The sequence below is a fragment of the Triplophysa rosa genome, linkage group LG8 (genome assembly GCF_024868665.1).
Source record: "Triplophysa rosa linkage group LG8, Trosa_1v2, whole genome shotgun sequence".
NCBI lineage: Eukaryota > Metazoa > Chordata > Actinopteri > Cypriniformes > Nemacheilidae > Triplophysa > Triplophysa rosa.
In genome coordinates this window covers 7,675,267-7,703,038 of record NC_079897.1, presented here as the reverse complement: position 1 = coordinate 7,703,038, position 27,772 = coordinate 7,675,267, and the positions used below count along the sequence as shown (strand labels likewise).

General features: G+C 40.2%; 1 protein-coding gene across 2 annotated transcripts in view; it reads right to left on the bottom strand.

Annotated features, from left to right (window-relative positions):
* Positions 1-27,772, bottom strand: part of ascc3 (activating signal cointegrator 1 complex subunit 3) — a 285,207-nt gene that overhangs the window by 13,203 nt on the left and 244,232 nt on the right. For both annotated transcript variants that reach the window (XM_057340397.1, XM_057340398.1), the window contains 20 exons: positions 20,254-20,445; positions 19,942-20,166; positions 18,268-18,387; positions 17,950-18,114; positions 17,525-17,611; positions 16,642-16,818; positions 14,570-14,795; positions 14,278-14,432; positions 10,784-10,882; positions 10,445-10,613; positions 9,320-9,540; positions 9,138-9,223; positions 8,899-9,065; positions 8,011-8,156; positions 6,952-7,072; positions 6,660-6,802; positions 4,261-4,398; positions 3,839-3,959; positions 3,624-3,756; positions 3,416-3,541 (listed from right to left, as the gene is read on the bottom strand). In XM_057340397.1, the coding sequence (XP_057196380.1) occupies positions 3,416-3,541; positions 3,624-3,756; positions 3,839-3,959; positions 4,261-4,398; positions 6,660-6,802; positions 6,952-7,072; positions 8,011-8,156; positions 8,899-9,065; positions 9,138-9,223; positions 9,320-9,540; positions 10,445-10,613; positions 10,784-10,882; positions 14,278-14,432; positions 14,570-14,795; positions 16,642-16,818; positions 17,525-17,611; positions 17,950-18,114; positions 18,268-18,387; positions 19,942-20,166; positions 20,254-20,445 (3,017 nt within the window). The remainder of the gene's footprint in view (positions 1-3,415; positions 3,542-3,623; positions 3,757-3,838; positions 3,960-4,260; positions 4,399-6,659; positions 6,803-6,951; positions 7,073-8,010; positions 8,157-8,898; positions 9,066-9,137; positions 9,224-9,319; positions 9,541-10,444; positions 10,614-10,783; positions 10,883-14,277; positions 14,433-14,569; positions 14,796-16,641; positions 16,819-17,524; positions 17,612-17,949; positions 18,115-18,267; positions 18,388-19,941; positions 20,167-20,253; positions 20,446-27,772) is intronic.

Genomic DNA, 27,772 nt, shown 5'->3' with positions numbered 1-27,772 from the left:
CATGTTCTTCATTACCGCTGAGTGACGGCTAACAGTAGTGTGTGTGTGTGCTATTCTCTTTATAACACCGCTCTTTTATTTTTATCATAACATCTGAAGTGAACATGATTAGGTCGTGCAAAACCAAAATGCACTGAGACATTAAGACAGATTCAGGCGTAAAACTCTCGACTATAATTTAGCTCACCGTGTCAGGGAGCTGGTACACACTGCACATTAACATCAGTTAACAGCTAGATAAAGTGTGTGTAACACTATGTCTACACCGGACGTGACGCGACATGACACGACACGGCAAGGCAAAAGACATTAGAAACGCATTAGAACCCATTATACTTTTACATTTTGTCCACACTGGATGCGGAGGAGAACTGGCTATCCCGGTTGAGTCTGGCCTCTCCCAAGTTTTTTTTTCTCCACTCTTATAGATACACATCTATAGTGGAGGTTTGGTTCCTTGCTAAACTTACGTTTAACAACACACATGCACGTTAACAAATATATTCTTTCCGCACTTTTTGTATTATTGCAAATTGTTCTGGTATATTGTAATTTTAGGCTCCCAGTCCTGATAACAATATTTAAAATAATATTATGCGGTCAGTTCTGGTGCTTGATTCTGATTGGCTGAGCCGAGTTCTAAGCCGTTATAAAATACCCAGATTTATAAAGGCTGACCGCATTACATAGCCTAAATATTATTTTGTTTACTTTATTTTATGAAACCTTGCTACTCATATGGAATATCCGTTTTATAAAAGCAATAAGCTCCGCTTCGCGTCGTGCCACAACACCCTTAGCTGCTATAAAATGCACTGTAACCCACTGCTTCTTGGGGCTTATTGCTTTAATATACCTAAATTAAATATACTTCGATTTAATAATTTACAGTTTCTGACAATCCACTGACATCAGTGTACTGACATAGAGAAAAACTTCCATGTATCTTAATACCATATATTCTCTTAAATTTTTACCCTAGTATTATTTTTATAATTTTTTTATATTATGATGTATGTAAAGCTGCTTGGCAACAATGAAAATTGTGAAAAGCGCTATATATATAAAAGTGAATTGAATAATGTTGGGGTTCTTCTTACGGATATGATGAGCATCAGGTGCTGCACACAGATGGATAAAAACAGACTCTACAACATTTGACTTAGGCAGCATTCCTGGTTAAGGAGCTCTGCAAATGTAATATTTTTTTCACCAAAGTCCCATTAAAAATATAGATCAATCTCCTTAAAATAATTTGCATGTACAGGTGCTTTAGCTCCCTATGTACAACTGCTCCCTATGGGGCAGTTGTGGCCTAATGGTTAGAGAGTCGGACTCATGACCAGAAGGTTGCCGGTTCGATTCCCAGGGCCGGCGGGTAACAACTGAGGTGCCCTTGAGCAAGGCACCTTATCCCTACTTGCTCCCCGGGCGCTGCAGTGATAGCTGCCCACTGCTCCGGGGGTACGTGTGTTCACTACTCTCTGGATGGGTTAAATGCAGAGGTCACATTTCGTTGCCTTGTACCTGTGCAATGTGCAATGACAATAAATTAAATCTAAATCTAAAAAAAAAAATCTATGTAGGCATTAATCAGCAAGGCGGCTCAGGGTTTAGAATGCAGCTCGTATGTGCAAAAAAGTGCACACATCATTTCATTACTGTTGTGTCCAGTTAGTCTTGCAGCTTTAGCAGCAGTAATGTGTCTCTCTGTGGTTATGACCGTAGTAAACACCTCGACGGCTGCTTAAATCACAGCCGTTACCATCAGCATCATGCCGGCGTGAGCCCCTCATCACACCTCTGGGGCTTCTGTCTGCGCTCGAGCCGAGTGAATCACGGCTCATGACAAGGTGACTGAGCCACATAACAAAGGATTAAGGCGACACCGGACAGAGATAGATGGAGATGGACAAAACGCCTTTCCGTTTTTAGCAGGACAAATAACTTCAATCCCACAGGCACACGCTCGGTCAAACACACACACACATCCCCAGGGAAACTAGAAGTCATATTAGCATACAACCACAATGGAAAGAAGCAGATGTGTTACAGTAAATATCTTTATGAGATGTTACGTGATATGAAATATACACAAAATGTAGCATGGGAATCTGATGTTTTTGTGGTAATAGCCAATGTCTACACTTATGTATTTGACAGACTCCGTAATCCAACCTACAAAGCGTGTTCATTTAAGATAAATACATTTTATGCTCCCTGGGAATTAAACCTTTGGCCTACTAACGTGATGCTACCGTGTATTCCAACTGAGCTTTTAGCTGTGACTATTCACAGTGTAGCACAACCTCTCATATTCTTTGGCTCAAAAAGAGCCCTTGATTGTAAAATTGACTGGCTGAATATAAAATATACTTTACACACTTTAAATGGACAAAATATAAATATACCGCAGGGAGCTAGAACGTGTTATACAGTAAGAGCACCTCAAAAATAAAACCTGATCATACTGCAACACTATTTCAATAAAAACATCATTCGTTTTCCTTGAAAAATGTGGCTTGTTCGCATCACAGAGCGGAGCTTTCTAACCGCACACGTTTACATTCCAAAAACTTTGCTAATGAAGTACGCTGATATGAAGAGGGTAACTAAGGTCAGATCATTCACATGTAGAAGTCTGAAAGTACTAACAAAAGCTTCATGAAAGTGAGAGAGAAAGGCTTGAAAATCACAAAACGCGCCATTTGGGTAGAAGAAACAAGAAACATTTTAAGTGGACTTCAGGGAAAAACAAGAAACTGTTACAAAGTGTAGAATATGGCTGTTATATTACGGGAGGAGTGTTGGGGGAAGCAGTGTGGGCTGTGGGCCGAGGGCACACACGGGTCTTTATGTTGAATGTGGACTGACAGGCGTGCAAATGTCACTGGAATGTTCTGGAATCATCACAGATGTCTGCGCTGGCCCGCTCGACCCTGAGAGGCCGCTGTGTGTGTGATCTTTCAGACCTTGTTTTGTGATGGAGGTGTAAACTGTCGGCCTGGACCGCAGCCACGGTGTCCGACGATGCCGTTGCCGTGGAAACACGCTGAGTAATGAGCCCTATGTAAGCGGAGGAAAATGTTTTGCTGTCTTTCGCTGCGGTTTCACAGAACAGCTTGAATTTCCCTCTTGGCCAATTAAAAAAGCAAGTAACAGTCACGTTGTTCAATGAATTCACGGTATGTTTGTTTATTTAAGGCATGCATTATTTTCTATTTGTTTATCTTAAGAGCCTGTGGAAAAGTAAACATGAAGGACTTAGTCGAACTTAAGTTGACAATTAACTTTATCCCGAAAACTACATACAGTATGTGTCATGTTCGATATGTTTGTTATATGTGGGAGGGGAAAGGCTAAATGAAGACGTACACCTCAGGGAATCATGGGAAGCGTGTTGTCAGTGCAGTACCTGGGGTTCATGACCAGCCTGCGGAAAAAGTACGTCCAAGTGATGTAATCCATGGCATCCTGCTTGGAGGTGACGGTGCCTGCTGCAATTTCTGCATTCAGGTGGTCGGAGAGCACGCTCAGAAGACTGAGGAGAAACAAGACTATGCTGAGGCTCACGTCAATCAACATGGCTTCTCTGCGAACATGTTTTTTCGCTTTGCACACACCTAGACTCCACAGGGAAGGGCTCGTACAGAAACTTCTTATAGAAGTCCTTCTTGATGTCGTGCACAAAGATAACGGCTTTGCCCTGGTCATCGAACTGTGGCCGTCCTGCTCGACCCATCATCTGAAGAACATCTGGAGCAGACGTGACGGAGCTGAATGACACCGGACCCTCGGCACACATATGCACACACACACAAAACAGATGTTACTGTACCTGTGATGGGGTAATCCACGTAGCGCCGTGTCTTTCCATCATAATACTCTGTGCCCTTCACGATCACCAGGTGGGCGGGGAAGTTGACGCCCCACGCTAGTGTGCTCGTGGCAATTAACACCTTTGAAAGAAAAAAGCCACACGCCGACATGAGAAACCGTGTTTTGTTTCATACAAAAAACATGTCACTATTTATTACAGCTTACACAAGAATCAATGACAGTTTGTTTGTTTTTTCCATAGGATTGTCAGACATTTACATTTATGCATTTGACAGTCGCTTTTATCCATACGTGTCTTTTACCCATATGTGTGTTCACTGGGATTGAACCCACGACCTTCACGTTGCTAGCGCAGTGTTCTACCAATCGAGCTACAGGAACAAACCGACAGCAATAGAGAATGACCAACAGCAGTCTGACCTGGATCTTACAGTTGACAAACAGCTCTTCCACAGTCTTGCGGTCTCTTTCGTGAAGTCCCGCATGATGCATCCCGATCCCAAACGCCAGCGTGAGCTTCAGGTTGGAATCTCTTATGGTGGCAATTATATCTGTCATCTGACAAAACACACGGACATACACATGGGCACTCTGCATTTCGCATCAGAAAGGAAAGACAAAACAAGGAGAAAATGAAACTGGATGGAAATGTTTGGTGGACAGAAATGGAGGGAGTTTTGGGAGCGCTGTTAGATGGACAGCAAACGGCAGCCGGCTGTCATTGAAACAGCAGGGACTCGGGCTGTTACACGCCTCAGCACAGTGAAGCAGCGGGACGTCCCGTATATCACTGAAACACACAGCTGACATGCTGGAGCCATTAGCACATGAAGATCATGTGTGTGTGCGTGTGTACTGCCTTCTGTAGGCCTGAAAACATACATTAACACAAACCCATGTTGTTTCAAACACGTCTTGCTATTGTATCGTTTGTGTGAAATATAAAAGCCGAACAATGTTTTAACAATTTCATATAAATACATTTTTAATTATGGATTTACAGTCTTCCTGGTCCCAAGTAAATAACATTTTAATCATTTATTATATGCATACATGTTGCCGCATTGTAATTCCATACCTCAAACCTGTTAGCAGTAAATGTGGGAATTCCAGAACAACATGTAACAGTCTCGCATGTATGTAATTATTATATATCGTAGTTAAGGCCATATACATTTGAAGTCTGACACAGAATTCTATTTAAAAGAGTTCAATTATATCATGTATCTGCATATCTCTCCTTTACGTACACAAAAAAATCAAACAGGTTACAAGTGTAATTTCCTTTTTGGGTCTTAAATGGGGCGAGTTGGGCATTTGTCAGATAGGACACGCATTTAGATGCTTTATGAGGCTGTTTGCCTTAGCACAAGATCTGTGCGTGGATGAAAATTTACAGCACCTCATAAAGTCAATCCGTCTCCAAAATGTATCTTATACACAAATTCACATTTATACAAAGTCAGAGAAATTTATACTGTAATTTATGTACAGTATACTGTACAATAATACAAGATAAACTCTACAATCCCTTTCAGACATAAAATGCAGTTCAAAGTGCTTGAACACACACACTACAGTTTGTTGTCATGAATGTGTTTGTTCACGCAAACACACGGAAGATGTGTTTCCCATCTCCTTGCCATGTTTCTGCGAGTGTGTTACATACGTCTGCTATTAAAGAAATTATCACCTCAGCAAGCCTGCAAGTTTTTATGTGATTACTTTGTAATTGGGATGAGAAAGCAGCATTTTTGCCGAATAGCTCTGTAATTTCGAGCTTTGAAAATATTAGCAGACATCTGCGATGGCAAGAGGAAAAAAAGATGTTTGTTCACATCTTGAAATGATCCGAAGGCATGCGATGGAAAGAGGAGTTTAATGGGAGATGACACAGGCTTTTCCACTAGAAGCTGAGCTGAGCCGTACTGTAATCACTGGTACACACATACTGAGCTTCTTCAGATGGTACACGGCGAGAAAGAGAAAGGGAATACACGACAGGAGAACATGTACCAACAGTAGGAAAAGAAGAACGCTTTGAGTAGAGGAAAATCACAAACGATTTTACATACAATTTATTTATGGCGAAACATCTTTTTGTGACTCTATGAAGACCGTTTGCATTCCTAAACAAAAGTAAAACACTACAGCCACTCACAATCTCATATCCCATCCTCGTCGTTCGGTGCAATGAATTCTACTTTAATTTTGCTATTATTAAACAAAAAAAAGCTTTCACTAAACAGGATTTGTACGTATATGGGTCAATGACGTATAAGGATTTTCGACATGCCAATTTTAAAATACAAATAAATAATAATATCTAAGGTTGGACAGATGATTTTTTTGTCAGTTCAATTGACCATTATCGCATTGATATCATTATCTTTTTGAGGTCGGTTGGGTTGCATTGTTTTATTTTACAGCTTTATGGCTAAGTTGTACGCTCAGTGTGAGTGGCCTTGTTTTTTTACTTAAAGGGACAGTTCACTCAAAAATGAAAATTCTGTCATCATTTGCTCACCCTCAGATCCTCAGATCACCCTCATAGCATTTATTTCCCCTACTATGGCAGTAAATGGGGGATGAGATCTGTCTGGTTACTGACATTTCTCCAAATATCTTCCTTTGTGTTCATCAAACAAAGAAATGTATACAGGTTTGGAACAATCTGAGAGTGAGTAAATGATGACAGAATTTTCATTTTTGGGTGAGAAATCCCTCTAAAAAACCCTTCCAAGGTTTCTAAAACATTCTTTCGATATTCATTTATGTTTAGTCTGGAGTAATTTGACATTGAGACGGTGATGTCTGACCTCTCTCTCATCCTGGTGCAGCCACTGCTTGGGGTCGTCTTCTGTGGCGAGGAACGCAATGAGGTCCAGAGCTGTGAGCCGCGTTTGCCGGCGTGACGACACAAATATCAGGACAGGTTTGACGGGAGAGTGCGTGCGGATGGCTGAAGGACAGTAAAAACATGGGGCATTTATTTGAATAGAGGGAATAACAAAGTAGGTACATTCATGTAGGTTTTCATGCTATCTGAGTAAACTGAATCAGGGCCACAAAAAACAATCAAACCAAATGTGAAAACAGACAGTTTCATACCCTGAAACACAGGCTTGTTCATAGTGGCCATACGGGGACAGTAATGTTGCCCCGGGAAGCCGTGGATATGCACCTCCAACGGGACGGGACGAACAGAGGGCCGGAAATTAAACAGTCCTACCTGAAAGAGAGACGGACAGAGAGACAGAGATGAATAAGGACAGGGGAAAAACGGGGCCAGAAAGTGAGAAGCCACGGAGAGAGACGGTAATAAAGAGATAGATGGAGTGCCCAGCTGGCTGTGTGCCTGATAGAGTGGCCCATCTGGGGGTAATTACGGGCCGTCATTGTCCTCTGTCCCACAGCCGCGCTCTCACACAAGTGGCCTGGGCCCGGGTGCGTGTGTGCACATATTTAAAGGGCCGGATAATGGATTGGCCAGCTAGAGGCGCGCCTCAGTCCAAACAGCACACGTCAGATTTATGGAGACCCCCGGCCCTTCCTTCCCCGTCTGTCAAGCAGGGTGACATTTCAGCAATAGTAAAACAACGTTTACATAACCACTCCTGCCCGCACCGGTGCGGCCACGCTCCGGATAACTCGCCAATGTGCTCCTGCACGCCGGGAGAGGAATGGGGGTTATTTATAGACCCACACTCGCTCTTATGTGCGCACGTATAAGCTAAACAACCGACAGATTGAACGGTTGGCCGTTATGGAAACGGTTTTAAAATGATGGTACCATGTTACAGACAATACCGTTATTCTCGTGTCGCGCCTTGCGAAGATCTTACAAAACATCTCAAATCATCACGGAGGCAAGCAGAGCATGTTTCCCTCGAAACAAGAGCCATCAATTACACCCAACCCCATTAACTCGACACAGCATTTGGGAGGCAAGATTTCCTGCTTGATTTGAATTGCTGTAAATCATACGTAAATCACCTCAAATCCGAGAAGAGGAAGTAGCACTGGTCCTGAAGACATTCGTTTGCCTATAAATATCTGTTTACGGATGGCTTACAAAAAGCGATTTGGCGAGTGTTTCATCGCATGTCAGAGATACCGACAGTGATCAGTGAGAATGATATGATAAAGATGAGCTATTAGCTATCTCACCTGTCCGATGTTCAGCCAGTCGGCTAAATCCCGTGCATTGGCCAGCGCAGTGGACAGTCCCACAACCCGCACTGACTTGGAGGTGTGGGATGAGATGAAGTTAGTCCTGGACACAATAACCTCTAGAACCGGCCCCCTGTCCTCACCTGTGAAGTCACGTCAAAGTCTGTTCAAACTAAGTGTACCTGCGTATTCTTTTTGTTATATAATATTGTGTTTTACATCGGGTACAATATACATCCATGTCCTTACAAAAATGAACCATAACATATTTGTGTAACTACAGATTTACTACAAAAATAGTCGTTGAGGTATGCTTCTTGTAGGAAAATCGTGGTGTAGGATTATGTTAGCATGTTTTTTGTTTGTTTTATTTGTAGTAAAAGTGGGGGTGTAAGGGTGTTGTAGTCCTGTCCATATTCTTTTGTAGTTTTGTTTCCTTAACTGCATCCAGGTGTTTATCTTGTTTATATAGATACGGCCCTGTGTTTTCATTGTCCTTTGTCGGGTTTGTGGTTGTTTCATGTCTTGCTCATCGTTCATGGATTCGATATTTTAAGCTACACTGATCTGCACATAGACCCTGACTTTGCTTTTTGCCTGTGGAAAGCCATGCTGTAGAGTTTGGACAAAAGGCTAAAACGTGTAGCCCTCAAATGCTCTCACACACAGTTCTGCAAATGTACGTATTGGGACGTTTACTAGAAGTAAAGCCTTCAGTTCTTTCAAAGATGAACGATGATCTTAAACCAAGACCTTTCTCATACAGGTTTTTTTAAATTATTTTAGCAGTGCAGGCGTTACCATTGCTATTTCAATACACAAATTCCAGGACACGAATCCATACTGTAGATTCATTTACACGTGTGTGTGTGAGCACCCCATTACCCAGAAGATGGATCTCGTCTATAATGAGAATAGCCACTTTCTGCACGTAGCTGCGGTTCTGCCAGCTGCGACTGACTCCATCCCATTTCTCTGGAGTGGTGACGATCAGGTCAGCCTGTGCTATGGCCCTCATGTCGGGAGTGACGTCACCTGTTAACTCAACCACCCTGGAGAAAGAGAGTACGGTCGTGAGAAAATGATTTCAAATATTCGCTAGAGCAATCTAGAAACTCTCTCACTTCTTCCCAAGTTTCTGCTCTATTCTGATCTTCCAGTCTTGAATCCTTTCTCTGACCAGAGCTTTGAGAGGAGCAATGTAGACCACCTGCATATACCCCCACAAACACACACCCACACACAAACACAGAGCTCGGTTACAAAATGTCATAAGAACTGAACGTATACGGACAGCGAGTTTCACCTTGGCGGTGGGGTACTGGTTGAAGACCCTGAACATGGCCATCTCTGCGGCGATGGTTTTGCCGGAGCCGGTGGGGGCACCCAGCAGGACGTTGGTGTCGGTGTGATAGAGAGTGTGGAAGATCTGGGTCTGAATGGGATTATAATGGGTGAACTGGTACAAACTCTCATACTCCCTGTTTCCCAAAGCGGTCACAGGCAATGGCTGAAGGTCCAAGAGCTCTAGAACCAAACAAATGAAAAAGACCAAAGCAAACCCTTCTTCGATCAGTAACTATTGGTCAGTGAACTACTACTACTACTACTGATTATAATAAAAACATACAAAAAAAGAAATGCATTGTGATAGAAATTCCTGCATATTGTTCCTCATCTGAACCGCAAATTTATCTAAAGCACATGCTGGTGAATTCCCAATGTGTAAAAGCAAGTACAATATATAGCAAATATTTACTTGGATATTCTTTGACTTGGCATAAAATGTGTCATTGGCTCAGGGTATAGTGATTATAAGCTTAGCTCTTGATGTGACACAGCTTACCCCTAATGAAGTTATGTCCCTCGACATCCTGAAATACAATTGGACCGTCTGCTGCTATTATAAAGACTGACTTGGACTTCATTTTTTATCTTTTATGAGCTGTCAGTGCGGTGAGGTGGTCATGTAATTACAGGTGTTTATCAACGTAATAAAAAAGACTTTTTTAAGGACAGACCTTAGCACACCTATTGATGGGCTTATCAGCCCAGTACGCGGCCACCCTTAGCCGACAGCATAACAATGTAAACACCCACAACCTCCAGCACTCTCACAGCATGTTTGCACAAGTTTTCAGTCGGACAGCCCCTGATGTTTGTCAGAAAACAGTATTGTGCATATGGATTGTTCAGACCAGACCTTTCCACCGGATGGTTGAAAAAAACTGACATTTCCAATCTGACTGGCAATAAAATTACCGGCCAACTTCTGTACATGCTGAAATGACGTTGTGTCTGAATAAACCATTAACGTCTGAACTGGACTCCCAAGCACCAATCGATTCATTTCAGAACAACACTGAAGAGTTTCTCCAGTGATGAACAGAGTATCTATACGGCACAGGTAAGGTGTGTGTGGGTGATGCACCTGTGTGTGGCGGGTGTCTCTCGGGCAGTATCAGATGCTGGAAGTTGATGATACAGACGGCTTCAGAGCCCAGCCAGCGATCAGACACGGCCCTGATGTAATACTGAGACGGCATGGGCTCAAAGATGGGTATTGTGAAGACCACCTGCTGGGGCTCTCCACTCACCACCTGACCACACCACCACCACAAAGAAAAAAACACATGACCTCAACATAGAACAAAATGATCCTTATTAAAAAATAATTATTGCATCCTACAATTGAGCTTTATTTTTGATACAATAACTGTAATATATATATAACTGTTGATATATTGTGATGACGGCTGGATGTCCTTACCTGTTTCTTTTGCAGGAGGAAGTATTCCGAGTGGTAGATGTGATCATTAATGGGGTCTTCCACCCACAGCCACCACGGCTCTCCTACTGAACCATGGACCTGTTTATACAGTACAGTGTGCATATGAGAAACCACATTTAGGCCTTTAAGACGTTTAGGTATAATGTGGTAATATTTCGAGCAAGAATTTTAATAACGTCAATGACAACATTCGCCATCGTGATCTGCAAATAAATGACTTCTGTTACATTAAAGTAACAGAAAATCTTCATAAAGATTTGGCAGTTTTCATCCCCTATTATGCTCCTGTCATATCAATCTCACATTCAGTATGAACCTTTGTCATCACAATGCCGGTGAAATTTATAACAACGGTTGTATTTCGCATTGAAGCGCATGAATATTTATTGTCTGGTATGTTATAGATTGTTTTGCTTTGATGCTGGTAATATTGGAAATGTGAAGGTTGTCTGTGTGTCTATCTGCTTTTTTGTCTAACTTACAAACACATGAAGATGGTAAAACACAAAATGTTATCAGTCAAGTTAGGAACAAAAATCATACAGGCATAAACGTAAAAGAAAAAAACACACAGTAAAAAAAGCAAGAGAGAGAGAGCGAGAGCGTGATGGGGTGAGTCAACAGATGCTGCTTTAATAAACATGTTTGTTTTCAGAAGTAAGAGCTTCATTGCAGAGGGATTCACACACTGTTCAACACAAACACACGCATCTGATTCACACTTTTACAAGCAAAAACTGTGTCCCAAGATAAAGATATAAAGAAACAAACAAACAGAAAGAAAATATAGCTGCAAGCAGAGATGGTGGGCAAAAGCACTATGGTGCTACATTGTGTTCCTGGGAAAACAATGCACGGTGAGCACATGGAATGTACGGTTGTTACATGACTGTTTCAAAGTCTGCTGTGCTAACAATAATTAGAGCACAATCAAACATACAACACCCATGTGACGAGGGAGGTGTGACGAGAGCCGTGGGAGGAGGAAGCGAGGCCGGGACGTGATTGATAATGAGTGTCAGCTGGGCGTCATTCCGGACTCGTATCTCTCACGGAGGAGATCGGAAGCATAAAAGGATGAACGGCAGGAGTATACGGCGAGAGAGGACCGGGCCCGGACGTTAGTTAAGTTTTGTTTATGTTTGTGTTGCCGGCAGTTGTCCGCGAGGGGCTGCCGGCTTGTTACTTTTGTATTTTGTTCGTGTTGCCGGCAGTCGTCCTTTTATGCTTCTGATCTCCTCCGTGAGAGATACGAGGCCGTAATGACACCCAGCTGACACTCATAATCAATTGCGTCCCGGCCTCGCTTCCTCCTCCCACGGCTCTCGTCACGCCTCCCTCGTCACAACCAATTTAACCCAAATCTGACAATGCACAATGACCAACAACACAAGATATGAGACTCTAGACTTTATTCCAGATTGATAAATCAAATAACGGTTTGCAAATTAGCCACTATAAAGTGTTGGCCAAATGTTGACCACATTTGGTGAGAATCATCCCCCTAGAGAAGTATTAAAATAATAATAATAATAAAACTCTCAGTTAAATGCTCTCTCATTTGCAAGTCATTTTTTAAGCATCTACTAAATGAATACATGTGCATTGAAACAATTCCATAACATTGAAATATCTGTAAATCAAAATCTGGCTGTAACTCTAAATATCTAAATGTACTGTATGTCCTAAATATATGAATAACTCTTGGAATATAACGTTGCACTGACACACACACACACACACACACACACGCACACACACACACACACACGCACACACACACACACACGCACACACACACACACACACACAGGCTTTGGTTGACTATCCCCGTGGGGACAGTCCATAGGCGTAATGTTTTTATACTGTACAAACTGTATATTCTATCCCCTATCCCTAAACCTAAAGATCATAGAACACTTTTTGCATTTTTAGATTTGTAAAAAATATTGTTCTGTAAAATTTATAAGCTTTTTTGCACCTGGGGACCTCAATTTTGGTCCCCACGGTGACACGAGTCCCCATGTGTTGGTGTGTATTCAGGTTTAGGTCCCCACCGGGATATACAAACATGAACACACACTCCCCTTATTTCAATCAAACAATACACATGCTTAGTTAGCAGTTTAACGCTATGCCAATAGTATTAGACCAGCTATTGAAACGTTTTTTTTTTAGTGTTAGTTCAACCAACAATGAAATGATAAAATGAAACCTGTATGACTTTCTTTCTTCTGCAGAAAACAAAAGATATTCTGAAGAATATTGGTAAACAAATCTTCATTTTTGGGTGAACTATCCCTTTAAGCATGACCTGCCATGCTTGGAAATACACAGTATACGTGTGTGTGGGTAAATTATGGCTACTGTCATGTACGACACATGCTTAAAGCATACGTATAATGACTGTGGTGTGAGAGTTATGTAATGTGTTTGTTAATGACAGGTGATTAGATGATCAGAGCGTGATCAGGGGTGATAATGTGGGCTGATGGTCCTCCAGCTGTTGAGTGTCATGCTGGAGGAGTTACGGTCACTGGAGACTGCAGGACACAGAGCAACCCATCTGTGGCCCATCACAGCACTGACCCTCAGGGGAACAAAAGCAACAGATCTGGACCTATTCAAGCCTTTGTGTGTTAAACGCAGGGGAGGAGACACACAATTGAATGACTCCCTCAGCCCCTCCTGCCTAACCATACTTGAGTATGTGTGTGTGTGTGTGTGTGTTGCTTTCCAAACCTTTCAGCTTCCACCACCTTCTAATCACAGAAAAGATACTTAACATGTAAACATGGTGAAAGCCAAAGTCATACGTTTGAAGTATCTTGTGGCAGCACTGTATTGATATTCCTCAAATGATATGGTAAACCACTTTTAGTTTAGCTTGAACTGCATACCAATCCGATTTAAACTTGCTTGTATAGATAACTTTGGGTGTTTAAGTTTATATTTCAAGAAATATTTTACCCCGAAATAAAAATCATTTATTTACCCTCATGTAATTGCAAGTTTTTAAAGAATGTAAGAAAATTTGAAGAATGTTGGTGACCAAACTATTTGGGAAGTAGTTTAAGACTAAATCTTGAAAATGTTCAACATTCAACATGTAATTGACAATTGGGTAAAATTGTTTACAGTATGTAGCTTTTTCTATATTACTTTTATTCATCCATCCTTTACAAATGCTTAATTCTGTAGTGGCTCTGCTTATTCAAAGAGCATCAAAACCACTGGTAATATTGGGGCTATGTTCTTTGGTACTGGCTATTGTAGACAATCGTTGTAATGTGAAATTTATTTTTCTTTTCATTTTAATAAAGCATTTAAATTAATTACGTTAAACAACATTTATAACTACATACATTTTCCAGTTGGCACAAATATAGTTTGGTACAGCAAAAGGATTTTAGAGCTGACCAACTCAAACTGACTCAGGGGTGTGATGACCTGGCTGCAGTTGCTATGGTTACCTGGTCATTCCACCTGAAGTCCGGGGTGATGCTGAGGCATACGCGCAGGACAGTGCGCGTGATTGGTTGAATGCTCGACTCCATCAGGATGGCGGGAATCTGATGAACACACTGTTTCACCTTCAGCCCGATGTTCACGTGGTGTAACATGTGACCTGTGCGCGCACACACACACACACACACACACACATACATACACAGTCTGTAAATCACAGTATATCTGCGCACCAACTTCCTGAATCCATGGACACAGCTGATAAATGAATATTATACTGCACAAATGCACACTGACCGATCTCATCCTTGCCCATGTCTCTGAGTTTGTCTACGGTAAGATTCCTGTCCTCCAGTCTGGTGAGAACGGAAGGGGGCAGCATGCTGAACTGTCTCAGCGGGTGGGCCCAACCCCACAGACGCTTGTCAATCACTTTACACAGGTTGAGCAGACGGTAGGTCATGGCCGGCCAGCGCTTTCTGAGAGCTATCTCAAAGAGAGCCCGCACAATACGAGCTGCATTCTGCACACAGAAACACACAAAGACTTTCAAACACACAGACATGTAAAACATATGTCCTTTCTGCTTTTTTTCAGCTCAATGAAATCAAGGCAATAAATTCATACATTCTTTATATGTTATTCATTTAAATTAATTTGATGGTTTTGCTGAGCATTATGAAAGTATTTCACTTTGCATTAAAGCCTCTGCATGTCCATGTACTGAACGCACTACACTGTGGCTGAACACCTCTTTTGAGTCTTTAAACTAGTTGCTTTCATATATTAAGCTTCATAAAACCGGTTAGCTGGTTATCAAGATTTCGTTTTGATTAGATATACCATATATGTATCCATTCAGTTTATGCATTGATCAGATTGCATAGTTTTTACATCATGACTGGGGACAAAGCTGATAATGTCAAATAACCCTGATATTTTCTTTCTGGTTTACAAGCAACCCTCTAAAAGATGATTTTTGATGGCTATCAACATGTTGTTGTACATACAGACAAACCCATTGTAGAAATACTCTATTCAAACATATTTGATATCCAACAGTTAGAACACTGCGTAAGCTCTGCAAAGGTTATGGGGTTGATTCCCAGAGAACACAAATGCTGATTAAAATGTATAGCTTGAATTAGAGGTCCCACAATACAGTGGTACTGACAACAACCATGATCAAAGATAACACGTATTAATACTACACAAATGATAATGTTGTAAATAATTTAGTACCAGTAACTGATTGACACTTAAATGCAGAAGGTGGCAGTTTTCCACCTGTTTAACATTTTACTTTAAGGGCAACACCAGATTCAAACTCCCCCCATCTCTCTACAATCATATTTTGCGTACGATTTACTGGCCAAAAAGTGAAAACACATAATAAATTTAAAGGGATAGTCACCCAAAAATGAAAATTCTGTCATCATTTACTCACCCTAAGATTGTTCCAAACCTGTATAAATGTCTTTGTTCTGCTAAACAGAAAGGAAGATATTTGTAAGAATGTCAGTAACCAAACAGATCAAAACCCCATTGACTCCCATATTATTTAGTTTCCCTACTATGACAGTAAATGGGGGACGAGATCTGCTCGGTTACTAACATTCTTACAAATATCTTCCATTGTGTTTAGCAAAACAAAGACATTTTTACAGGTTTGGAACAATCTTTGGAACAATATGTATAAATGCCATGGGAATATTGTTTATTGTTAGATAATGTTAACCAATGCATTAACTAATGTTAAAAAACACAACATTGTAAAGTGTTACATACATATATTTTTTTCCCGCACATTCAAATGTTGCTTTTTTATTTAATTGGATCTGTTCTGAGTTTCAATCTGCAATCAGACGCTGCTAATCTTTCCAATCCCCATTCAAAGGCATTCAGATCCACAGGTGAATGATGGGATTTGTCTGCACTTCTCAACAGATGCAAAACCCATTAAAAGAATCCCTCTCATAGTGTGTATATAAACATATACATCTGAAATCTCTGATGTGTGACGGAGAGAGATATCACAGACTGAAGCATTGGAGAGGGTCTGGATTTAAAATCAACATACGTTTGACACGGAAATGACTCCCACTGCCGGAACCAGCTGCACATCTAAACCAGCCGAATTAAGAGCAAAGTGGGAATTTCTCCCAGCTATTTCACTGACCACTGATCTGACCACATGGAAACTGTTATTATGCAATCACAGATAGCAATGAAAGATGGCTTCTACAGAGACAGTCTCAAGCCAACCTCTGAGCAACCTAAACAGACACAATTCTACATTCATGATGCCACAACGACGCTTAAAATGCAGACAATGTGAAAAGGCTGTGATCTTTGTGACGTTTTTTTACCTGTGCTACATAGGACAGATCAGATATGAGGGAGAAGCTGTCCACCTCTCCGCGCCCGATGTACGTCTGGAGAAGGATGTTGATCTTGCCGTAGCCGTTCTCCACCCCTCCGGCTGCCGGAAGCTCACAGAAATTGCACAACATCTGCTCGAGTTCCTCCATCTCCTCGTCTCGAACCTGCGTTAGGCACACCGCATATCAATATATCTCACCATTAAACACACTGGCTGTGTCCGAAAGCGTATTGGGTGTCATCCGTTTTTTAGCGATGTCCGTAACCTGAGTGAACTTTATTCATTTTCTTCCTTTTTACCACCAATTCACTCTGATTTTGAGTATACATTCAGTGTACACTCGATACATCACTATTTTCTATGTTCCACCACGAGATGGCCACCTGACTGGAGTCAGCTTGCAGACAGACTGCTACATATATTTGTAATTATTCTTGTAAACAGCTGTTTTATACTTTGAAAATAAACTGATTAAATACAGATTGTCATGTTTTATTTATAATATGATATAATAAAGCAGTTTCTTAAATTTAATAAACAAACATAATAGTACATAAACATGGCAAGCAGTTCCCCTAATTATAAACTAATATAAAAAATTGACAAACAGTGAAAAAAAGTTACTTTTTTACTGTTTTACTGTTATTGTTTTACTGACACCATCCATTAAACCACTTAGATGTAAATAAAAGGCAAGGGATATGTTTATTTCTGTGCCGGCATTGTAAACTGTAATTACGTCAATGTCTTAAATAGCACTCTCATTTTCATAAAGTCAACACAAACGTCATTCGCTAGCTGCTAGGAAATAGTGAACATATAAGTGATTTCGGGCACATCGTCTTTATTGACATGAAATTACCGCTCACCTTTATCTGCTCAAATTCTTCAGCCTTTGAAGTGATGCTCAGAATATCTGCTTCAGTGTTTTGTGAGTTAAAAAACTCATTGAACGTCTGTAAGATTTAAAAAGATAAAGAACCAATGTCGTTCACACGTTAAACATACATGAAACCGAGCAGTAGAAATTTCTTGTCTTATGCACGACACAGAGCACTAATAACATCGATAACTATACTGTAGTATCAAGTGTTACGGCTGGTTGTCAAGGTGTTGCTATACACTGACTGACGGGGAAATAGATAAATGTGTATGGTGTAAATTGCAAATGTGATCTCTGAATCAACGAGCTGCGGAAGTAACAGGGATGCTTCTCTGAGCAAATGAACACAACACTGCTGAACAGATTCATCTCTTAAAAACAGTCTCGCAATGTGCTGAACCATATCCTAACCTCAATGGTGTTGTACTTGATGTAGTAGTGACTGGCCGTCCTGCCAAGGTCTGTGGAGGCGAAATAACCGGTCCTCTCGTCGAAACGAATCATCCGAGCCTTGTCCAGCTTCCTGCCAGACTCCAGCACCAAATCTCTCCTGTAGAGCTCTAACTGAGGGTCCATCTGAGTCACATGACACATACATTCACTAAACAATCCATCGCAAAACTGTTTGACGATCGAGAACACAGTACAAATCATTTGGACAGTGATGGTCACGGTGATGTCACAGACATGTATACTGTCCAGCACATTTACTGCAACACACGAGTGTACCTGATAGGCCTTGTGGCTGATCCCGTAAGCAAGCGGATTGGCTCTCATCCGGACATACAGGTACGTGTAACTCATCCATCTTACAGCTTCATCCACATTAGTGACCGTCCCTAGCGCTATCTGCACAAAGCAACCAACAAGTGTACTTTATAAACAACACGCCATATTACTCTGTACCAATGTGGTTTGTGTTAAATAGGTAGTGCAATAATTCTTCTTTGTGTCATTGAGGTATAACATGCACATTAAGTCAATATGGATTTCAGAGCAGCTGTTGACTTCTGATGTCATTGTGCCATCTAGTGACAGATCCAGCAACGTCAACATTAGAAAATCCATGTAAGATGTCGCCACCATGTGGTAGAATGAAGAAACACATTTACCCTGGTTTATTATATTTTTTGTATCAGTGTCCTATTTCAGGACCTCTTTCAATGTACTTTGTTTTAATATTGGCATTAGCTATATTTTCTATTTAACACAATTGCTGTTCAAAAGATCTCAAAAGGAAAATACCACAGGTTATGCCACAAAATGTGTCTGGTGTCAGTGTGTGTGTTACATTTCTTAGATTCTAGTAGATTGTGATGCTACTGTGGCTTGCTCATCACAAGGTACTACTGTCAGAAAGCTGTCAGACTTCAGCAGTGGCACTAGGGCTGTCACAATATCCAATTTTCACTACACGAGTATTGTGGCAGAAAAAGATCAATTAAAATAAAAATACAAAAATAACCACAAATAAAAAAATTAAAAAACGCACGCACCAGTACGCACTGTATCCAACAAAATCGCTCCGACTGTCCTGAGACACATTTACAATATTTCAGCAATCATGTCATGTGTTTGCTGTTTAGAGTCAGTGAGGCCTGATCTGAATTATTCTTTTAAATGAATACTTCCTAATGAATTGTACAATAGGGTTTTAGTCAACAGGTCTGAACTGGCTCGTGATGAAAATAATTGTTACTGTCCATAAAATGTAGACATTTACATCTTTAAATAGGGCTGCACAACAGAATAAAAGAATTTGCAGAATAAAAGCTTTTGTTTACATAATGTATGTGCTGTGTATAATAATTATGCATATACACACATGTGCATGTATATATACATTTTATATATACATTAATATTATATATAAATATTTAAGAATATTTAAGAAAATAATAATTTTCGTAAAATTTTACATGCATGTGTGTATTTGAAGAGTTTGATTCCAAAATGAGATATCTCCGTTTTTAAAAAAATCAAAAATCATGTTTTTTATTATGTCATCATGTTTTTATTGTGTATTATTGTGTTAGTTGGCTGTATTTTTTAGGTATTATGGCTTAAATCAAAACAAATCAACTGCTGTTTGATTGATATTAATTGGAATACATAATAAAAAAACCTGATTTTTGAAAAATTTGAGTTATCTCATTTTGGAACTCTTCATTTATATTTACATAATTATTATTTGTATTATTATGTAAACAAAAACTTTTATTCTACGAACGATTAGTCGCAACTAAGCCCTACCTTTAAATGTTGCGCTCTTCATAACACTGTTATGGTTTTATTGTACAGGCTTTCTTTGAACAAATAGCTCCGGCGTGTAATATCTCGGGGGGGGTTGGTGGGGGCTGGGGTTGACTGTGTGGTGAAATGAGCAGCCAGCAGGTTTTGTACCTCAGCACTGAGGTTGTCAGCGAGGCTCTGCAGGAACTGACTCTCGATGGGGTTCTGCTGGGTCAGGAGTGTCAGGTAATGGCTCAGCTTCTCATGAGTCGTGATGATGGTTCCCTCACCGTACTTATCGAACTGCGGCCGCCCGGCACGGCCGAAAATCTGCATGACGTCCAGGATGCCCAGATCCACCAGCGCGCCACGCTTGGCGTCGTAAATATTAGTGCCCTGATAACAGAGATGCAGAATAATCCAGCCATCGCATCGCGATGTTTAACACAGCACACAACCACACAAATGTCTGCGGGGTCTGACCTTGATGATGACCGCATGAGCGGGCAGGTTAACACCCCAGGCCAGCGTGGCTGTGCACACCAGAACCTTCAGGTACCCTCTGGAGAACATGTTCTCCATCAGCGTGCGGTCCTGCCGTAACATCCCGGCATGATGGATCCCGAAGCCATCGGGAAACATCTCCCTCATCTGCTTGTTTCTGGAGCGCTGTACCTGCGCAACACGATGAAGAAAAGTTAGCTTTGGTATGACTGTAGCTGTGCGTTGAACATTTAGTTAGAAGAACATGTGACACTTGTTATTAGACTTGAAATAAACCTAAACCTTAATTCATACCGTTCTTATATACAGTACAAGAATAATAACGCATTTACTACATAAAATATGTATGAGTAGTTTCTGGTTTCGTGATCTGTATTCAGAAAGCGTTCTGTTGTATTTAAGACTACAGTGTGTAACTATACTAGAATCTGTATTTAAACAATGTGTTTGTAATTTCTATTGTTCAATTTACAAGCAAGCTGAACTGTCTCCCCAAAAGTGGGTTGGATGAACAGGGACATTTGCGCCACTTCTGAGGAAACCTGTCTGGAGAGTATTTTTGGACATCCTATTTACAGCCTTCAGTGTTCAAGAAAAGTCTGTTAAACGTGCAGTAAATGTTGTATTTCTCCGGCGGGTTGGTGTAATTGAGATGTGTGTTTTGTTGACTGCTGATGACGGTCGTGACCTGAGCTGGCAGTAACGTCCTCACTATCACGTGCTTTGATCTCTCTCTGCCCGAGTCTAAATGGAGGTCAATAGCAACAAGGCCTCAGCGCTGCTCTGAACAGCCCATTACAGACAGCGTCTGTCTCTTGAACTCACGCTGAATACCAACAACGTACAAAACCCGACTGCTGTCTCCCTGCGCAAATAAAATGGTGGTACCACTGTACTTTGCTACCATGGTAAAACCGTGGTATTTACATGACCCACATCTGACTGTGAATAGAAAGACAGTTTATGATGCACGTCGCAGCATTTCCTTCACAAGCCACTTCTCGTATCTCGTGTTGTATAATAATTCAATTCAATTTTATTTATATAGCGCTTTTCACAATGTGCATTGTTCCAAAGCAGCTTTACAGGAGCAAATAAGAAAAACACAGAAAGGTAAAACACAGCACAGTGCATGGTGTTTATAGACCAAGCAAGATCATTATAATAAATAATATCTAATATATAAATTAATAAATAAATAAATGCAGTCTCCCAGTGAGCAAGCCAACACTGCACTGCACTAATAACCCCATGCAGACAAATGTCCACTGATCATGAAGAGAGATTTGGTTTACTAGTGTCAGAGCTCTTCTCTTCTTCTCTCTGTGGAGAGCGTTATGACAGCACTACAATCAGGTGACATGGTATGGTGTACCAAGTAAAACAGATAACACGAATCATCTTTGAGTGCGTTTACATGCACAGTCTTACTCCGTTTATGCTTAATAATCTGATAACAAGTAAGGTCATGTAAACGCGTAAAACGTTTTTCTTTTATCGGGGAAAGCTCATAAACGGCCCAAGCAAAACCCGCTTGGCAGAGGTAGTTTTTTGCCCATTATTCTGTTTTCGTGCTGCATGTAAACCCCTTTACCGGTTTTCTCTCAGTTTTGTTTATGTGCGCATGCCTGACAGCGCAATAATAAAAGTCCCAAATGGGAGTAATAGTAAAATAACGCATTAAAAGCCACTCTCGAATCATGCAGTTGAAGTAGAAACGTCAAAATGAAGAACTCTTGTTGCATATGCAGGTACTCGGACATGAGAAGAGATATAAAAATACAGCTTCTGACCATTTTCACGCTGCATTTTTAATTACTAAACAGACTATCAACAGTGACATCACTGCACGCGAGAAACCCGGCAAATCTCAAACTTCCATGTAAACGCGGTTTTCTGCGTAGCCAGTTTATTACTATGCAAAGAGCCGGCCCTCCCTATAAGGGAACTCAGCGGCTGCTTAGGGCCTCGCCACCACTAGGGGGCCCCCAAGAGCATATGCAATTACAGCTTTATTGTGATATATTCACAACACACATGCATTTTCTCATGTAGGGCCAGACCCACAATTTTTTCTGTGGTGAGTGTCAAAATTTGTGAAATTACTGACAAAACGCAACATTGCAATATAAATGTTGTATAAAAGTGAGGTGGCCAATCAAATGAAAGGAGGCGGGAGTTACTGGTTACAAAGCCTAGCAGTGACCAATCATATCAGAGAAGACGGATTCTGTCACGTCTTTTGCTGTTCAGCAAGACGCTTCAGTTTTAAAGTTGAAAGTGTGCTTTGCAACACACGACGTACTGTAAGTGACTAAAAACATTCAATATTCGACAACTGTTTAGTGTTTAACTATAGAAATGTTGAACATCCGACAGTATTCATGGATGCAAATGAAAAAATGCTGATTCAGATGAAAAATATGTAATTTACGTGATTCGTTAATTCCGCGTTTTATTTGGGATAAGGTTAAGAATAATTGTGTGCATATTGTAAATTAATTTAATAATTATCAATACTCTAAATAAAAAAGTAAAAAAAGATTAAATCATCAAGGGCTGTGTGGCTTTAAAAGGGTGTTTTATAGGTTGTGGTTAAAATAAAAATAAAGATAAAAATGATTTTTAAAATAAAATCTTTGCAAATAGTTAAATGCATTGAACAACAAATCCCACAAGCTTTGTATGGTCTGTGCTTGAAATTTAAAGGGACAGTTCACCTAAAATTGAAATTATCAAATGTTTTGACAATCACAACACACTTGTAATGCAAGGTTTATGCGTTTTTGTTTTTATGACATTCCTACATCCCAAACACAGCTACAACTAATAGAATTCGGTGTGTTAGGCTTAGAGTGTGCGTGCAAATAATCAAACATTGACAATAGTCGATTGTATTGGGGGCACAGGGGTACCCCCAAATAAAATTCTGCTTAGGGCCCCGTAAAGGCTTGGGCCGGCCCTGACTATGCATGTAAACAAGTGAAAACAGGTTTCTTTTTAAGCTGATTTTTGATAGATATCCGTCTATTTTGTGCATGTAAACGCACTCATTGACATGTGAGGTAATCTTGCCGATCATTTGTTGTAAATATACTATTATTTACTCCTTTTATTTAGGGATGAATAGTCTGGATGAAATTTGACCAGGATGAAGCTAGTAGGTGTGACGCTGTCAGAAATATAGAGAGCAATATTTCCTGGTTTCGTTTTCGATGCACATAGCGCACATTTTCAATATTCGCTCACCATTGAAAATGCATAATCTGGAACAATCAGTAAACGCGCAACAATAAACAGGCAGGTAAACCAGAGAAATGGAGAAAGACCACGCAGAGGAGCGGCAGGCGTTCTTGCGGGGCATGGCGAGCGCCACCGCAGAGCCTAATTGAAACGCTAAGGTTTGCTTTGAGGTGTCAGAGAGCATTAACGGCGGGCTGTGAGAGCGTAAATTAAAGTGAGGGGTGGGCAGGAGCTCACGTTCAGAGGTTGGATTAGAGATGGCAGCACATCGGCTCTCTGATCAAGGCTGATTAAGGGCCGCTGAAGAGAGATTATTTCCCTGCGCGCTAAGCAGAAGCCGGGGCTGCTTTCCACCGGCTGCGGCAGACATCGCTGATCAGCCATTACTCTGCTTTAACACGAGCGGACAGTAGTCATACCGCATGCAGACTCTGAGGGATACAGATGTGTGGAGAACAGCATGCAGCCGTCATAGCACCAAAACGACCTCTGTTTCTCCAATCGCATGCGCAACCTCGAGGTTGTTTATGAGCAATGCCATTAATACAGCAAAAACAGGCTTTTTATTGATTCACACACATTATGGATCTTAATACAGCTAGTCTGACGGGATATTAGCAAGAGCGTCAGATTTCTCACTGAAATCTTTTTGATGTTCCCACTGACACATGGTAATTTTCAGAGCTTTTCCAATCTTAAAGGGACAGTTCTCCACACAATGAAAATGCTGTCATCATTTACTCACCCTCAGATTGTTTCAAACATGTATACCTGTCTTTGTTCTGCTAAGGAAGATATTTGTAAGAATGTATATTTATATCTCGTCCGCCATTTACTGCCATGGTAGGGAAAATAAATACTATGGGAGTCAATGGGGGATGAGATCTGTTTAGTTACTGACATTCTTCAAATATCTTCCTTTGTGTTTAGCAGAACAAAGACATTTACACAGGTTTGAAACAATCTGAGGGTGAGTAAATGATGACAGAATTTTCATTTTGGGGTGAACTGTCCCTTTAATTCTGACACTTTGCTGTCTCTCAGTATTTATAAATGCTTATATACACTTGATGCTGAAGGCACTTTGTATTCACACAACACAGAGATGAGCTTATTTGTGACCAAGTCTGTGAAAACGGGGCTAATGTCTCAAAATCTAATTCTAAAATTACAAGCATCGATGCTTGTAACTATGATTGAATCTCTGACATGACCTTACTCGGTCAATATTAAATGTACCAATGTTAAATTTTGACACAGTATTCTTTACATTATGTAGGATGATTTTATGTAAAAAAACAGTAAATCACAAAAAGTGACTTTAGCTGGGTTTTCACACACTGGGTCACATTTATAGTGGCAATGGCACCAGAATAACATTGTCAAAGCAATAACACAAACTGGTACTGAAAGTGTGTGAATAAAGGACAGGTAACAGGGATGGGACTCGGAGGAAGAAAAAAAAAAGTTGTTAAAGTCGACACAGAAATCACAACTAAAAAAAGTGATTTTTAGGATTTATTAATTCTATCAAATACCACGGAATGAAATCAAAGCCAGCGTGCGGCTCCGTTTCCTCTTCCACATGACAGAAACCCGCTCACCGTTGGGTCATCTTAATAGTGTAGACAAGACAACAAAAGCGCTTCAGCGGTGGATAAAGATATCCTCACAGGAGACAGAAGTTAAAAATAACTGAAAGCGCAAACAATAGAATTTAATGAGCTAAATCCTGCCACCCTTCCCATGAGAGTGAAAGAAAGGAAACGTCTTTCATCAGAAAGCCGGCCTGCTGTCATACGCGATGCTCATTCCCGACGCTTCAGTATAATGTGTTAACGTCATAAGGTTTATTCATCAGTCTCTGATACATCAATGCGTTCTCTCTCTTCACTAGAGAGTCTCATGCGAGGTGACATTGCCGGTGTATATGCTGGCTCTGCCTTTGAGCACTAGGTGTCTCCTTTCATCCACGGAAGAGACGGAGAGGGTGTTTGCTGTTGAAGTGAGTGGAAGAGGCTACGGGCGTAGCGGACGGGGCCATCGGATGGGTCTCGCTCATGCTAATACAAGACACGTCAGCAAGGAAAGACCCTCAAACATGGTACATTGTTTTTAAATGTATACTGTGTATTTCTTTAATCAGATATTTTGGACATCAAAGGGTGACCCGGCACAATACTGAACTCTTTAGCAATATTGTAGTTACATTTTAGTTACGTTTAGAGTAAATACTTCTAAGAACCACTGCATTAGATTGTCCCACAGTTTTAAGGTAAGAAAAGCAGTCACAAAAAATATATTTTTCTTTTTCTTTTGGCGGATTATCGATTTAGAATAGAATCTGATCTTTATGCTGTTGAAATGAAAACTCTGTGCTGTGTTTCTTCTTTAAACAAATACTGTATTTGACAAAAAATCATCATGGCAAAACTTGACAATCAAAAGATCTTTAATGTTGATAAAGGTATTATATAGAGTCTTCAGAATACTACAACATCACATTACTGATGATGTACTATGTGCCAAGTCCCGCAAATGGGATATGAATAGTGAAAGGACAAATGAAAGGATCTCTATCCATCATTTCTATTAATAGATTGAGTCCTTCAAGCAGATCACCCTGAGAACAGGTCCTCCTGCACCTGTCCCAACATCAGCACAAAAACATCAGCATCTTTCCTCATGAGCACTTTTACACTCTTACTAGTATCCCTCTTTTGAATACTAATACTGTCCAACAGTGTATATACATGCATCACATGAGAGTTTTTATTAAATAAAAAAATCCTCATATGAAATACATATCATATTATTCTGACACAATAACTTTGTGTTTTGCACAAATTGACATAACTACTGTGCAGGCTGATTGTAAAGTGTTGTGATGGTCACGACTAAGGCGCTATATTAAATGTAAAAACGGACTTTTCACACATAAACATTAAAATGTGTTTTTTAAATCTTTGTTTAGACTATCAGAGATAACTTAAAATACATTAAAGTATTTTAATGATATAGATGCAGATTGTGCTATGATTGATAGTCTGGGACATGTGTAACACTGTTTAAGTAGCAAAGGTGTATTAAAGCATAAGAAACCATTTTCAAATTACGCTTAAGGGTGTGTGAATGGTTTTCAAGTCATGGTTTTTCATGAAATGTTGGTAACATTTTACTTAAATAATTAGGGCTGTCACGATTGTTTGACCTCATCCTGATGGTTTCAGATCATCGCAATTATTGCACATCTCTATAGAAGACACTAGGGAGAGCTGTAGTGCCTGCATATTTTAGTGTATATATTGTAACTAAAGCATGGTAATACTGATAAAATGTACCACCACAACACAAATCACTTAAAAAAAACCTAAAGCATATACTATAAAAATAACCTGCAGTACAATTTAATATTATTTAAGCTAATCTCAATGTAAAAACCAGTCTACTAAAATTTCAATAACATAGAAGTACATTTTTATTGTAGTCTTGCAAGCGAGAAAAAACATACTAGAAGCATTTCTATGACTGATAGCATTTTAATGGTGGCTTCAATTCACTCCTGACCAATTTACAAGTATTTGGAGGTTGTATTATTGACAGGTAAAAGCCTAAACCTTAAATATATGATGACCCAATTTTTTCCGATGTATTTCCAAGAAAAAAACAGCCATATATTCAGAACAATATGGTAGTTTCAAAGCTGAATCAAAAATGAATAAGAATTAAATGGGAAAGCTGTAAAACAGACAATTATTCGCCAAAGCCCTAAACAGACAATTAATCGTCATAATCGCAACGATTTATTAGACAATTAATCGTCAGCCAAATTTCATAACCGTGACAGCCCTAAATATGTATGTATAATGCATTATAAGAGTAGTTTTAATGTTTTAATTATTATGCCTGGTAATGCACCTTATAATGCATTGTAATGTTTCATGAATAATTGTAACTACAGTCACTCCATTATAACACTTGTCGATTAATTGTTACACTTTGCATTTTTTATATGGTTATGATTCTTTAAAACAACATTAAATGTATTACAACACACATTATGAACAATTATAATGCATCGTATCCTTTAATAACCCTTTTTATTAAACGGCTTGTTGGAATGCTTGATCCTGATTGGCCAGTCGCAACATCTCCAAATTCGGTATGTAAGGGATAATGTACAGGCAGCCGGTTGTTATCGCAAAAGAAGCCCCGACAGTGTGATCAGGACCCGACGCGAAGCGGAGGGTCTTGT